Source organism: Periophthalmus magnuspinnatus, chromosome 4 (assembly GCF_009829125.3).
Source record: "Periophthalmus magnuspinnatus isolate fPerMag1 chromosome 4, fPerMag1.2.pri, whole genome shotgun sequence".
NCBI classification, from domain to species: domain Eukaryota; kingdom Metazoa; phylum Chordata; class Actinopteri; order Gobiiformes; family Gobiidae; genus Periophthalmus; species Periophthalmus magnuspinnatus.
The window spans coordinates 5,794,785-5,809,619 of record NC_047129.1 but is presented as its reverse complement, the minus strand read 5'-3'; the positions used below and the strand labels follow the sequence as shown (position 1 = coordinate 5,809,619).

At 42.4% G+C, this 14,835-nt stretch overlaps 1 protein-coding gene across 1 annotated transcript in view; it reads left to right on the top strand.

The window, feature by feature from the left end:
- The first annotated feature begins 6,065 nt into the window (after window positions 1-6,065).
- Window positions 6,066-14,835, top strand: part of prdm5 (PR domain containing 5) — a 48,615-nt gene continuing 39,845 nt past the window's right edge. Inside the window, exons 1-7 of the mRNA XM_033965757.2 lie at window positions 6,066-6,305; window positions 6,919-7,002; window positions 9,998-10,120; window positions 12,080-12,248; window positions 12,580-12,757; window positions 12,977-13,069; window positions 13,166-13,287. Of these exons, the coding sequence (XP_033821648.1) occupies window positions 6,207-6,305; window positions 6,919-7,002; window positions 9,998-10,120; window positions 12,080-12,248; window positions 12,580-12,757; window positions 12,977-13,069; window positions 13,166-13,287 (868 nt within the window). The 5' untranslated portion in view covers window positions 6,066-6,206. The remainder of the gene's footprint in view (window positions 6,306-6,918; window positions 7,003-9,997; window positions 10,121-12,079; window positions 12,249-12,579; window positions 12,758-12,976; window positions 13,070-13,165; window positions 13,288-14,835) is intronic.

The following is a 14,835-nucleotide window of genomic DNA, read 5'->3' as shown; positions in this document are numbered from 1 at the left end:
TGGGTAAGGTGAAAATAACCATCTCATTTGTATACAATTTTAGCGCCCCTTCTCTGCAGCTCTATATAAAGCCTGGTGTTTATGTGTTGACTTGCACTTTGCCTCTGCCTCTTTGGGGTGGTCCCTGCCCTCTCCTCCTCAAATCACAGTGAATATTTGCAATTTCTCACGCGCCATCTGTACATTCATTCCCAAAACTGTGCAGACTGCCTCCCCTTTAGCTCCTGTGTTGGCGACCTGGGCTTGTCAAATAAAAACAGCAGTTATTCCGTGACCTCGGCGCTCCAGGAAATAGTTGGGTCCATGCAGCGACAGCCTTGAAATAGGGAGCTGTGGTGAAGGGGCTGCGGGGGTTTTGTTGAAACATGAAACAAAAGGTGGTCTGGCCTCTCCATCCACAGTATCAGGTTTGGAGATTTCAGAAAAATGCGCTGTTGCTTGGAAAAATCTTGTATGAAACCATTTGTATATTTGCCAAGCTGAGGTTTCCCCCAGTGAAAATATTTACTTTGAAAAAAAAAATCTCTCAAGTATTTATTTCAATGTCTGTTGTGCTTGGTCCTTGTAGACTTCACTAGCGGAGCAGACAGGAGGGACTCAATTGTGGGGTATAGTCAGCTTCACTGTAGGGGCGATAATTCTACTGTCACTGTTTGGCAAATGTCAAACCAAGTGCAGATTTATCTTCATAGTTATTCAACCCTGGTATGTCGAAGATCATCCTTGCCAAACTTCTAACCTCACTAAGATTTTTTATTTACTTGTGGAATGTTTTTGCATTGCCACAGCGAAACATTGCACTTTGGGGATTTTTTTTTAATGTCAGGTGCCCTTCCTATTACCAACACATCCTGAAACAGGGGCTGGGCAATGTGGTAAAGTCAAAATTCACTGACACAATGTAAATTCAAACTATCAACCTCCTGTTTGTGTGCAGTCTGGTTAACCCCACAAACCATAGTCAACTCCATGACTTACTAGAATGTAAAGTATTGGTTTAAGGTTTGTTTATTGATTAACAGTGACATACTCAATATTGTATTTCATAGCACAGGATTTAACAAACAAACCCGATGTTGCAGATCTTCACAGGATTAGACAAGGAGAACATTTCAATTATAAGACATGTCAGTTGGAGGCTAATGATCCTATCCAGTCTTTGGTTAAAGATGATATGTTTAATGTGCTCTCTGTGGTTTTTGCAGGTGTGGCATATCAGAGTAGCTTTGAGTGAAAGCTGAGTGAAAGTGAATGGTGTGAGGTCTTCAGAGGGCACCAAGGGAAAAAAGGGGTCACGACCTTTAATGATCCTGCCCAGAACTCTGACAGAGAGGTCAACGCTGATCCTCATGGACCAAAGACTGAGACCCAAGACTTAAGACCTAACACCAAGACTGGACCAGGCTGGGCACAGGGCAAGAGTCAAAACCTTTTGATATAAAGAGGCCCTTGAGCTGGATCAGGCTTGTCATCTGCTAAGTCTCACCAATGACACCAGTGAAAGAAAGGAGACAAAAGGCATCCTATTAGTCAGACACCTGAGAATAAAGAAGTCCAGAGATGGTTAATTAAAAAAAGGTTTTCCATCAAAGCTGATTGGTTGCTTATGATTATTTGTAAAGTTGTGGATGTTGGATTTATATATAACTCACTAATACACAAGCCATACACAATCTGATATCCAAAAGCTGAATACTCATTGACTTTCTATTGCAACCAAATAATCACAAAGTATGCAAATGACAGCATAATAATTAACTCCACTCATCTGGGCTGGCTGTCCTTTAGGCTTGGTGTCAGGTCAAGCTGTGAACAGAAAAGCTAACTCAGCTCATTCATCACCATATAATAGATCAACCAGCCCTGAGTAATTACAAACCATTGGATGTTTTCCACGTGGCTCACATAACCATGGTGAAAGTGTGATTGATATCTACTGACAATTTAGAAAAAATGAAATGAATGAACAAAAAACATGCCATTTAGTGAAAATGGAGATTGGCGCATAATGTCAGAGTGGCTAGCACTTCTTACTCCCAAGTTATCAATTAGACCTTATGGTGTGTTGTTGCAATAGGATTACTATTGCAACAACACATCATCGGTAGGGTAAAACTAACCTGTCTCACGATGGTCTAATCCCAGCTCACGTTCCCCAAAATCCCATTTCTTCTGTCATGATCCCTGTCTTGCTCTCCCTGCACCCTCGTCTCCCTCCTCCCTCACCTGCCTGTCTCCGGAGCTGGGCGGAGTCCTGACTCCTCCCGCGCGCACCTGCTTTCCATCAACGCAATCAACACCACCTGCCGTGGATAAGAGGGGTCGGGACCAGTCACTCGGCGCCGGAACGTCCACGTGCTCTATGTGAATATGCTCCTGGCTTAACACTTTTTGATCCGTGTATTCCCGTGTTTTATTGGAACCTTTCTGCTCTGCTCCGCTCCAGGAATCCGCCCGAGAACCAGCTCCGGATCTCCCCAGCCTCTGCACCTCTGTTCTGGTATGGTCTTGTGTCTCCCTGTCTCGTCGTGCACCCCTGTCTCTCTACGTTCACGGACCCGCACCTACGCTCCCCAGCTCCTATGGATTACGACTTATGATTTACTAGACTCTGAACCAAGCTTTTGAACTCTTACCTTTGTTATCACGTGTGTGAATAAAGACATTGTTAAACATCGAGAGTCTGCACCTTTGGTCCTTACGCCACGCTGGTTACGACATCTTCAGACTGATTCTGTATCTTTTATTATTCCAGGACATATACAGTTGCTGTTGTTACATTCAGTATAGGTTTTTATTCATTCAACCCGCTTTGAATGAATGGAATTCATTAGCCTGGCTAGCCAGACAGGAGTTCTCTGTGTTACAGAGAACCTCAGCCTGATCCCTCAGATTTGCATATCCAGTACACCTGTCTTAAAGAAACCTACAGGTTTATCATGTTTCTAAGACTTTAGATCAAGTGCTTCGTTTCAGAACACTGTAGAAATGACACTTATGTCACTCAGTGAAAAACTTATTGCATAATAATGTTGTCCCACTCACATCAACAGTTCTGCCAATGCGAATGTCTGGAGAGGAGTCAGGAAACACTGGCACAGACAGAGAAATGCACCAGCCCATTGACTTTCAACTAAACATGTACATCATAATTCATCCTCCACTGTAATCCTCAAAATGACAGCTGTGCCATCAACCAATCACAGCCCAGCCCAACACGCAAACAGGAAGTGATGGGCATAAACACCAGCTAAAGACACAGTAAACAACAGCAAGCAAACACTGATTAAAGGAGAGAGACATTTTTTGAAGAGGTGTTTCAGTACACATAGTACACAGACAGTGATGAGACATGATCTAATCTCACGGTGCTGAGAGAAAGTCAACTAATCAAGGTGAGGCCAGATGGAGATGACAGGATGTAGGCTAATGTTAGGTCTGAGTCGCTAACTTCAGTTTACACCAAACATGTTCATTACATTGGTGTTTTTCCATGTCGTGAGAATAGCACATCGCCTTTTGACAAACAGCTGCCTTCTAGGAAACGTCTTTAACATAAATTAAATTTGTTCTATTTTGATAATTTTATAGTGTAACAATGAGTAATCCTTTGATTGGAGGGCAATAGCTCATCAAGTAAGTTTGCACAGTAAAAGTATTGATACAGGTGTGTGTATCTCCTAATACAGAGGCTCTCTAACTTTTCACACCAATTAGCCTGCTATATGAGGCCTCCCAAGTACAAAGCTAACACAAACACTAGGCTATAATAGATCTAAGCCTGTGCTGAAATAATGCCTACACTTTGAATCGGCCAGATCTGCAAAAGACCATTCTTTAATGCCCTAGACTAGGATACATATAACTTTTTTCAGTATTAAGCTCAGAACCTTCAGAATTCACTCACTGAGCTGCAGAGGCAGCACTAGCACTGATTCATGATTGGCTGCAGGTGCTGAGGTTTAGATAGTGACCATTCAGATCAGAGAGAGTCCTGGCTTAAACCAACTGGATGTCAACATTGAAACTGGCAACCCAAATGAGAGACTCATGTGAGGTTCATTCTGCTTTCTGATTAGATAATTGTCCTGAGAAACAAAACACAAAATGACAACAAACAAACAGGACATCATGCTCAGTGTTTTTATAATGAAAAATAAATCAGCATTAGATTTGTTATCAGTAACACTGACCTAATATAATAAAACATTCACTCAGAGCAATATGATCACAAATTTGTATTTCATCCAGATACTTTCTCTTTGAAAAACACACACTGAATGAATAATGTATCTGAGCAGCTATGTGTTGCACTGCACTGGTCCAGAGCTTGTTCTGTGAGTCTCTGCAGATCTGAATGTTGGTAAACTGTGATTTAGCCCTGGCCTGGTGGAGTCACAGGGTCAGTGTGTGCACATGTTGTTGATACAGAGTGGTTTCTGAATCTAATATGCAATAAATCAAAACCAGCTTAGCAGACAGATAGAGCTCTGTGCCTGATGATAATGTGTGCATGATCCAGTCGTCTTATCCACTTTGAATCAAATAAAAAACAAACCTCAAAATATCAGACATAATTGTGTATACAGTTTATTGTAGGCTATATTAGGGCTGTTGAAAGTATTGGAATTCAGACACTAATCAATAACAGATATCGATTCTAAAAGCAGGTATCGATACTAAAATAGTCACATTCACAGGACAGAAATGAACCTTGAATAGTTTCACAATGATCTCGAGCTGCATCTGAACAAGTTTAAGACCACAAAGAGTATACTCCCATGGGCCCCTGAGGGATTACACAGATATAAGACATCGTAATATAAAAGAAAGTACTATTATTTTTAATGTATTAAGCTTATTTTTTTGTATTATTTATTGTTGAAAATTACATTCTATTGTCTAAAGAAATTGTGTTTTTTTATTATCATCGTGTTATCAGGATCTGTATTGTGTATTCAGTCTATTCTTTAGTATCAAAAGTTTTAATATTGTGGCAACAGCTGTATGTTGTTATCCATTAAGAATAGACTATTATACATGTGCCTAGATTTCTTTAATACTTACTATACATACTATACATCCACTGAGTTTTATAGGCTATATTGTAAGCTACACCTGGGGCCAGGGTTTCAGTAACAGACTGCACTCCTACATTCATTTGGGCTGATGGAAAAAAGGGAATGTCACCAGTTCAGCAAGAACTACATGCACACGAGTTGACTTGCTTGAATACTGGACTCCCAAACCTCACTGAGAAATGCTCAAGTAGGAGTTTGTAGCCCATCAGTTGTAATCAGCAGCATACAATAAAAGTAGCCTATGTTTAAGGCAAGGCAAGTTTATTTGTACAGCACAATTTGTACACAAGGTAATTCAAAGTGCTTTACAGAATAAGAAACACATTAAAATCACAATACAACAAATCGAAACATAAATAATCATCATAAAATTAACATTAAAAGAGTGCAGAATAAACCCTTTCAGTCGTATGCACAGCTAAACAGAACTGTTTTGATCCTGGATTTAAACATTGTCAAAGTAGAGGCCTGTCTCACATCTTCAGAAAGATGGTCTAGACAGTACACCTTGGATTTTTGCAGATGTTATTGAGTCTGAGTCCATTATTACCCCTATATTTCTAGTCTGATTTGAAGATTTTAGAGAGAGAGACTGGAGGTGACAGCTGACAGTTTATCTTTGTTTCTGTGATGACTTGAGTCCTGTCTGAGTTTAGCTGGAGACAGTTGTTTTGCCTCCACACACTGATCGGTTGGATGCAGTGGCAGAGTGAATCCGCTGGTCCATTTTTATGCTGCCAGTGAGACATTAATTAATTAATTATTTGATTATTAGACTATTTTTACATTTCATAGACTATGCATTCATTTGGGAAGCTAATAATAATAATAAAAGCCACATTGTATTGCAGTGGCGGTGAATGGATACTGTGCTCGCATTAGTCCAGTCCAGCGGTGCCAGCTGAGCAGCTCTGTGACAGGCAGCGTGGCACACAGCGTTGCTTCTGGTTACAAACTTTGGACCAATCAGAGCGCAGCTTGTTTTCCTGCAGGAGAAGACACAGAAGTTGAACCTGGATCTCTCCACGAAGAATCCGCGCTTTAAATCAAACTGTCAATGCCTCATTACTTCTGGTGACACACGCGACAGCCAATTTATGTCAATGTAGGAGGCAGATCTCAGAAATGACAATGTTGGGTATGTACGTGCCAGACAGATTTTCCCTCAAATCGTCTAAGGTCCAGGATGGAATCGGTCTTTACACAGCGAGGCGGGTGAAAAAGGTTTGTTTTTCCTCTGATCGAACATTTCTTTAGCTTTAGCACATCTAAAACTTTGCACAACTCCAGATTCTTTCACTTTGATGCGTTTAATCCGCTATAGTCCCCCTCGTTGTTGTCAGAAACATGAGGGAGAGAGCCCCGGGCAGCTCTGACGTGAAGTGCCACGTAGCTACAGTACGGGCTCGTGCAGCTCTTCCATAACAAAGCTACGCACGGCGTCGTCGCGCGACGGCTACATTTTACACGCTTAACTGCACTTTCAGTATATTGTTTCTGTCTTTACGTGAGAAACGCAATGCTGATGCCACTCTATGTTGAGTCTATGGCAATCCCAAGAGAGTGCGTTGATTAATGTATTAGCCTATTATAAAGCATTTTATTACAACTACAGATATGAGCTGCCGTCAGCTTCAGAGATAAGACAGTACGAGGATAATAAAACAGTCAGGCCACGCCCCCTGACTCTAGGAACTCCTGGAAGTACAATGGGCAAATACAGCCACTTCAAAGTAGTGGAACACTCACTTACAGATTCCGTAGTCTGTTGCAGTTTACAGTTTATTAACCATAATTCCTGGTGTTTGACATCCTAACACCTTTTAATATTTTTAAGGGAGAAAAGTTTGGTCCATTTGCTGGGGAGAAGAAGCTGCCGAGTGAACTGGACGAGAGCTCAGACACAAGGCTTATGTGGGAGGTAATCGCACATATCCTAAAACAAATCATTTATCATCCCATTTGATCGCATTTGTCATTTATTAAACATGTGGTCCTCCAACAATTCAAGACAAAGTATGAAAGTTGTTTTGAAAACACAAACCTAGTTTGATTTACAATATCGTATCCACCTTATTGAAGAACTTGCCACAAATGCCGCCATAAACTACTCTTGCAGGTTGTGTGATTTTTGCATAGGACTGTCTATCTCAACAGGCTCGGGCGGTCACAGAGGCAAAAACTCGGGGTTGGGAGGAGTTCGGAGAGGCCATGGAGGAGGACTATCGGACGGCCTAAAAGAGATTCTGGCAAACCGTCCGACGCCTCAGGAGGGGGAAGCAGTGCTTCACCAACACTGTATACAGTGCGGGTGGAGAGCTGCTGATCTCGACTGGGGATGTTGTCGGGCGGTGGAAGGAATACTTTGAGGATCTCCTCAATCCCACTGTCACGTCTTCCGAGGAGGAAGCAGAAACTGGGGACCCAGAGGCGGACTCGTCCATCACCCTGGCTGAAGTCACTGAGGTGGTTGGCAAGCTCCTCGGTGGCAAGGCTCCGGGGGTGGACGAGATCCGTCCTGAGTACCTCAAGTCTCTGGATGTTGTGGGGCTGTCTTGGCTGACACGTCTCTGCAACATCGCGTGGCGGTCGGGGACAGTACCACTGGAATGGCAGACCGGGGTGGTGGTCCATCTGTATAAGAAGGGGGACCGGAGGGTGTGTTCCAATTACAGGGGAATCACACTCCTCAGCCTTCCCGGTAAGGTCTATTCCAGGGTACTGGAGAGGAGAATCCGACCGATAGTCGAACCTCGGATTCAGGAGGAGCAGTGTGGTTTTCGTCCTGGTCGTGGAACACTGGACCAGCTCTATACTCTTCATCGGGTCCTCGAGGGCTCATGGGAGTATGCCCAACCAGTCCACATGTGTTTTGTGGATCTGGAGAAGGCATTCGACCGTGTCCCTTGTGGTGCCCTTTGGGGGGTGCTCTGGGAGTATGGGGTCCGGGGCTCTTTGCTAAGGGCTGTCCGGTCCCTGTATGACCGGAGCAGGAGCTGTGTTCGCATTGCCGGCAGTAAGTCAGACCTGTTCCCGGTGCATGTTGGACTCCGCCAGGGCTGCCCTTTGTCACCGGTTCTGTTCATTATATTTATGGACAGAATTTCTAGGCGCAGCCAGGGGCCGGAGGGGGCCTGGTTTGGGAACCACAGGATTTCATCTCTGCTGTTTGCGGATGATGTTGTCCTGATGGCTTCTTCGAGCCAGGACCTGCAGCAGGCACTGGGGCGGTTTGCAGCCGAGTGTGAAGCGGCTGGGATGAGAATCAGCTCCTCCAAATCCGAGGCCATGGTTCTCGACCGGAAAAAGGTGGTTTGCTCTCTCCGGGTGGGTGGTGAGTCTCTGCCCCAAGTGGAGGAGTTCAAGTATCTCGGGGTCTTGTTCACGAGTGAGGGAAGGATGGAGCGGGAGATTGACAGGCGGATCGGTGCAGCGTCTGCAGTGATGCGGTCGCTGTATCGGTCCGTTGTGGTAAAGAAGGAGCTGAGCCGGAAGGCGAAGCTCTCTATTTACCGGTCAATCTACGTTCCTACCCTCACCTATGGTCATGAGCTCTGGGTAATGACCGAAAGGACAAGATCGCGGATACAAGCGGCTGAAATGGGCTTCCTCCGCAGAGTGGCCGGGCGCACCCTTAGGGATAGGGTGAGGAGCTCGGTCACACGGGAGGAGCTCGGAGTAGAGCCGCTGCTCCTACACGTTGAGAGGAACCAGTTGAGGTGGCTCGGGCATCTGCTCAGGATGCCTCCTGGACGCCTCCCTAGGGAGGTGTTCTGGGCATGTCCCACTGGGAGGAGGCCCCGGGGAAGACCCAGGACACGCTGGAGGGACTATGTCTCTCGGCTGGCCTGGGAACGCTTTGGGGTCCCACCGGAGGAGCTGGAGGACGTGTCCGGGGTGAGGGAAGTCTGGGAGTCCCTGCTTAGACTGCTGCCCCCGCGACCCGGCCCCGGATAAGCGGAAGAAAATGGATGGATGGATGGATGTCTATCTCAACAGCAAATAAGTGCTACATAGACGTTTTCAAGCCACCAGAGAAAGGATGTTTTGCTAAAGTCATCCTACTTTATAGAATATTTTTGTGGCAAGATTTTTCTCTAGATCTCCATTGAAATGAAAGGGTTTCCCACTCCCCTAGAAATGACAACACAAACATGAACAGAAATATGGGTTAGTAGTAGCATGGGGATGGAATATTGTTTTGATATTTGGTCGAGGTATGACAATTTACTGTAGCTATAACCAGTCTGGTCTAACGCTATTTTTCCAAAATGAAATGATAAGATGCTAGTGTAGTTTTCAAACCGTCCACAAGCCTGTATAGTGAGAGAATGGTATCAAGTAGGGCATCTTGTCTAAAACATTAGGGTCTGGACCAATTCAAGATGCACAATAGTCATGTATAATGCATGCACTCCAGAAGGTAAACAATGAAAGGATGTAGTGTTTTAGGTAAGGCTTTTGAAAACAATTTCTGTGCTCTATTTTTGATAGTTCAAATGAGGGAGAGAACCAGATATTTTTTGGAGGGAGACTGTAGCTGCCCTATGAATATGCAGCAACTTTACCACTGAGCCCCTCAACATGAATACATTCAATTTCTTAGGTTAATTTCTTGAAACGAGGCCTTTGTTCACATGGAGGCCTTAGTGGAGAAGGAAAACTGAAAGAAACACAGCCCCATGCATGCAACACCTTTATTTGGATGATACGAGAAGATGTAGAACAAATGCACATATAAATAGCTGGAGACATGTATTATTCCAAAGGCTATGATGTAGTTATCTGTAGCTGCCACACTGTAAGACTGTGCTCAGTCCAGATGATGAGGTGCTAATGTGTAGAAGCCAGACACTTTGATGTATGGGGACAAAGGCAGTGAGTGGGTAAGCCGATACTCCTCTGTTTTCTCCCAGGTCCGCGGCAGCAAAGGAGATGTTCTGTATATTTTGGACGCCAGTAACCCGCGTTATGCCAACTGGCTGAGGTTCGTCCACCAGGCGCCTTCTCAAGAGCAGAAAAACTTGGCTGCAATTCAGGTATATTTTCTTTTTGCTGGACAATGACTCCCTAAACGAGCGGCAAATTGTCCTGAAAGAGAAAAGACATCTTCATTTTAGAAAAGGTTGATTCACAGGTGTTTACAAGCCAGAGCGAGGGACTCTGTTTGCTCTGTATTTCTCTAACGAAAGTACTGCTGCATGTGTACAGTGTACTCTGACAAGAATGGATGAGGCGTTCAATCCCTGAAGCAAATACTTTTTCAATTTTTTTTGTCCACCATGTTTAAAAAACACAACTTGTTGACTTTGTTGAGTAATGAGATGTGATAGAAACAAATTACTTGTCAACAAGAATTTTCTAATCTGTCTTGAACATAATGTGATATGTGAGGTGGTACAGGTACAGCTATTGTTCCTTCATATTTTTTTTTAAACAAGAAGGACCCTATTAACTAACCAAAATTATTGCCAAATTGAGAGATAGTTTTCAGAGTTTCTGCATTGACAAGCTTTATGTAAACAACAGTGTCCAGGCCGTTACTAACCAAACAGCACTAACTAGCTCTAAATCTGAGTTTAAGCCCTAACCATAACACTCTGACATCCACCTTCACATCTTGTCTCTGTGAAATGTCACCTCTGCCGCTCCCAAGCATAAAAAGGATTATTCTTTTCAAAGCAGATGAAAAATATAGCTGCAGAAGTGAAGCGAAGATGAACATTTGGAGTCGGAGGGTGAAGTCCCCGCTATTCATTTGAAACTGTCCTCTGTGACTGGTCGTTTAGGGGTTGTCCGTGCGTTTTTAAGCTCTGTCTTCTATCAACTTTGACATTTATTGTGCGGCTTTCCTCTTCGTAATCATTATTTATGTAATATTTAGAATCCCATTGCTAAAACACTAGCACTGGGTTGATTTTAATAGCGTGACCCTGAAGATGCCAAAGTTAGCGATAACATTTTTAAGTGGTTTGAGCTTTTGACCTCTGACCTCAATCAGCCTTGGTTAACTGTTGTTTTTTGGGTCTAATGAGTTCAACATTGGGCCAAACCAAACAGTAAGTTATTGTAGATCTCCTTTAAAAGGGATTCATTGTTTCAGCAATCAGACAGAATGATCTGCCATTATGCATAAATATATTAGCAAAAGGCTGAATAGTTTATAGTTGTATAGTCCAAAAATACCAAGACTTTTTTAAGTACATTGTGTGCTTTGTTGTTTAGCTGCCAAAAATACTAAAACGATACAACCTCTTGTCATTATACTATAATAATATACACATGCATTTGAATAATACTTATGGCACCATGCATGTATCTATGATGTGGGTTTTACTGCTTTAACTATAGATGTATAATCCAGTCTGTTAGACAGTTCAAAGAGTCTAATGAGAAAGCCGATGTCTTTAAATGGGCTCCTTGTGCTTTACATTGGTCTTAGCATTAACTCGTGCAATAACATCTTTTAAATGAAGGAGATAGCATAAGCTAACATTTGCTAACATTCTCTATGCTCTCATTGGCACGCCACACAGCACACCAGTCATTATTGTTTTACTGAACTTAATTATCCTGTTATCAAATCTCATGAAAAGTTGTGAGAGATCCAGAGAAACAGATGGTGGAAAAGTTCTGCCAACATTTTTGGTTCGATATGTCGGGACAATTTAGACCCCCCCCCCCCAAATTATGTGATTTGAACTCATTACAAACTCCACAGCTCTTTTTTATCACCAACAAGAAGAGCAGTGCAGTCACAATTTGTGCAGTTATCTCTTCGCTCTGAAGTGTTCAAATAATAAACAAATAGATAGCAGGTCGGCCAAAACGATGATGTCTGACTGAAGGCCGATAGCCAATAAACTAAAAATCGAATGCAAGTATCAGCCCGACAAAGATCTAAAAATGTGTAATATTTAATCTAGTGCTAATAAGCTAATCATTTGTAATATATTTGTGTTTTTGATGATTGATATACATATTTTGCTGTACTTTAGGATGGAGAGAACATCTTCTACCTGGCTGTGGACGACATAGAGACAGACACGGAGCTCCTGATTGGTTTCCTGGACAGTGACATGGAGGAGGAGGAGGAAGAGGAGGAGGAAGAGGATGCCAAGGATGAAGATGAGAACAGCAAAGAGCCAAAACATCTTGTTGAGATGGGTACAAAACACTTTTTTATGCAGTTATGAATGGGACCTGGTTTTGTAAACTCCTTGGGCTTGACTTTTAACTTGGTTTTATGAAAACACCTTACAGGAAAAAAGTATATATTTGACTAATAACGTGATAATAAGTTAAACACCTGTCTTGTAAAAAAAAAATTAAAAAAAATCAAGGTACATTTTTCCCATGACCACAACATATCAAAAGGAAAATGAAAATCCTAAAATGGCTTGTTACTTTAAATACAAACTTGCTACAGTTCATAACACAGCCACAGAAATGATTTCCATGTTTGATCCGTGGCTTCATTATGACCCACTCTTTGCAGAACTGGTCATAAAGAAGGAGGACCACCCCTGCTTGCTGTGTGAGAGCAGTTTTCCCAGTGAGGAGATTTTGGCGGCGCACCTCCAGAGCCTGCACCAGAGGCCCAGCACGGAGGAGAAGGAGTTCAAATGTAGAAACTGTGGCAAGAAATTCCCCATCAAACAAGCTCTGCAGCGCCAGTAAGTTTACAACTCCATCACTCACTTAAAACCATTGTCGTATAACGTTTCTTTGACTACGCGCCATTGCCTTGTCCTTTAAATGTCAGAAAATGGATCCAGTATTATTCATCCAGACATAATCTATGGTTTGGTTAAATAGTTTTGTCTCCAAAGTACAAAATGTTGACATGTTAGCGTCAGATGGCTAATAGGTTTTGACTTTAAATTCTGCTTTAGTGTTTTGCATTGCTCTGAATCGCTGGATCCCACAAGCAACTCTAAAGCGCATGAGTGTTCATTGTGCCATAACACTTTCAGCTCAGAGTCCAGGTAAGTAGGCATTAGTTAGGTCAACATAATGTAGTATCATAATAAAAATCTAATATTTTAAATCAATATGTGAGAAATTTTCTTTGTTTTCTGCAGTTATGAGCAGCATAAAGAAGCATGTAAAGGAGACGCCAGGTTTATTTGTAAAGCGGAAAGCTGTGGGAAGAGATTCAAAAGTAAAGACGCCCTTAAGAAACATAAAGGAAATGTCCACTCAGGTAAATATATCACACACAATAACACAGCCGATGCCCAGTCCACTATGTTTGTATTAGTATATAGTGACCAACTGCTGAAGACGTAAAAAAAAAAATACAGGAAATGATTTGTCCTCTAAAAACCAACCGAATTTCTGTTTTTTTTGTGTTTATATTTTGTGCTGAACTTCCTGTCTACCATTTTAGACAGGATTAATATAGGTTCAAGACACAGTGCCTATTTCAACGTGCATGAATGCCCCCATAACATTAAGGACTAATATTTTTGGTCCCTGTTTTGGATGAGAGTGCCATCTGGTCCATGTCACTGGGGTAGAACACTTCTCCATATGGCTCATATCCCACTTATATTCCCACACAGGCCATTTTCCTCCTCCCTCAAACATCACATGGAGTTAATAATCCATTAGCAGAATCAGCTCTGGAGGAAGTGCAGCACAGGGCTCATCGGGGATCATTTAAAATCACAGCCATGTTGAGACACTTGTCTAATTACTTGGGCTTCATAACTGCTGACCTGAGTGCTCTGGGCGGCTCACTCGCTCACATAATTGGTCTTCCACTGCTGTTCAGGATCAGATATAGGGCAGAGGGGAAATGTGAGGGCTGAGTTTAGATTTAACTCGAGATTAAAAGGCGAGTTTGTGACATAAACAAAATTGAGACATGTACTATTGTCGTGCCAAGTATCACTGAGTATAATGACTTTGTACTATCTTTAATTGACTAATATAATAATTGAATTCAATACAAACAAAAAGGGTAAAATCAGGGGCTATCCAACTCACCAGAAACTTGAATTCAGGTTTAACCCTTTTTATAGAGCTTGCACAGGGCTTTTCCAGACCGGTTCAGCTCCTGTATAAGTTCCTTTTATATATCTACTTAATTTGCTAAACCAGGCTTATGGAGTTAGTTGTTTCTCTGGGACAGCCCTCTGTACCAGACCAAAATCAGCAAAATAGGCATAAATCAGTACTAAACTTGCACTAAACCAGCCCTGAACAGAGACCAAACTGAACCAGCGAGACTAGTAGCTAATGACTGAACCAGAATTATGCCAGAAATCATAAATAAACCAAAACTCTGACTAAAGATTAGATTAGATTTAGTGTGCACACACAATGAAAACAGATACAGAACATAAAAATGACTAATGTGCTAGAGAGAATGAGAAGACCACCTCCCCTAAAAACATCTTTCTAGATCAACAGACGCAGGCAAGTTGTTTAAATAGTTCAAATATTAAACATTTGTATGAATTAATATTTGTATTATTTGTCTTCCTAAATCCAGGCTAACAATAAAAAGCTTGTGTACTTCTAACGGCAGCAGCACCACAGTTTGAGAAGCGCTGGAACAGAGAATAGACCAGGGCCTTTATCTTTTACCATTGTGGTCAGGACTGGGCTGTGTGGGTGCACCATGCAGGAAGTGCATCAGACTGACAGATGTGAGTCATGTGACTCAGAAGGGGCAGAGGGGTGGGCGTTTTAAAACAGGTCGAAAAAAAGTTCTGGCTGATGAGTAAAACCTTAGCTGTTTCTT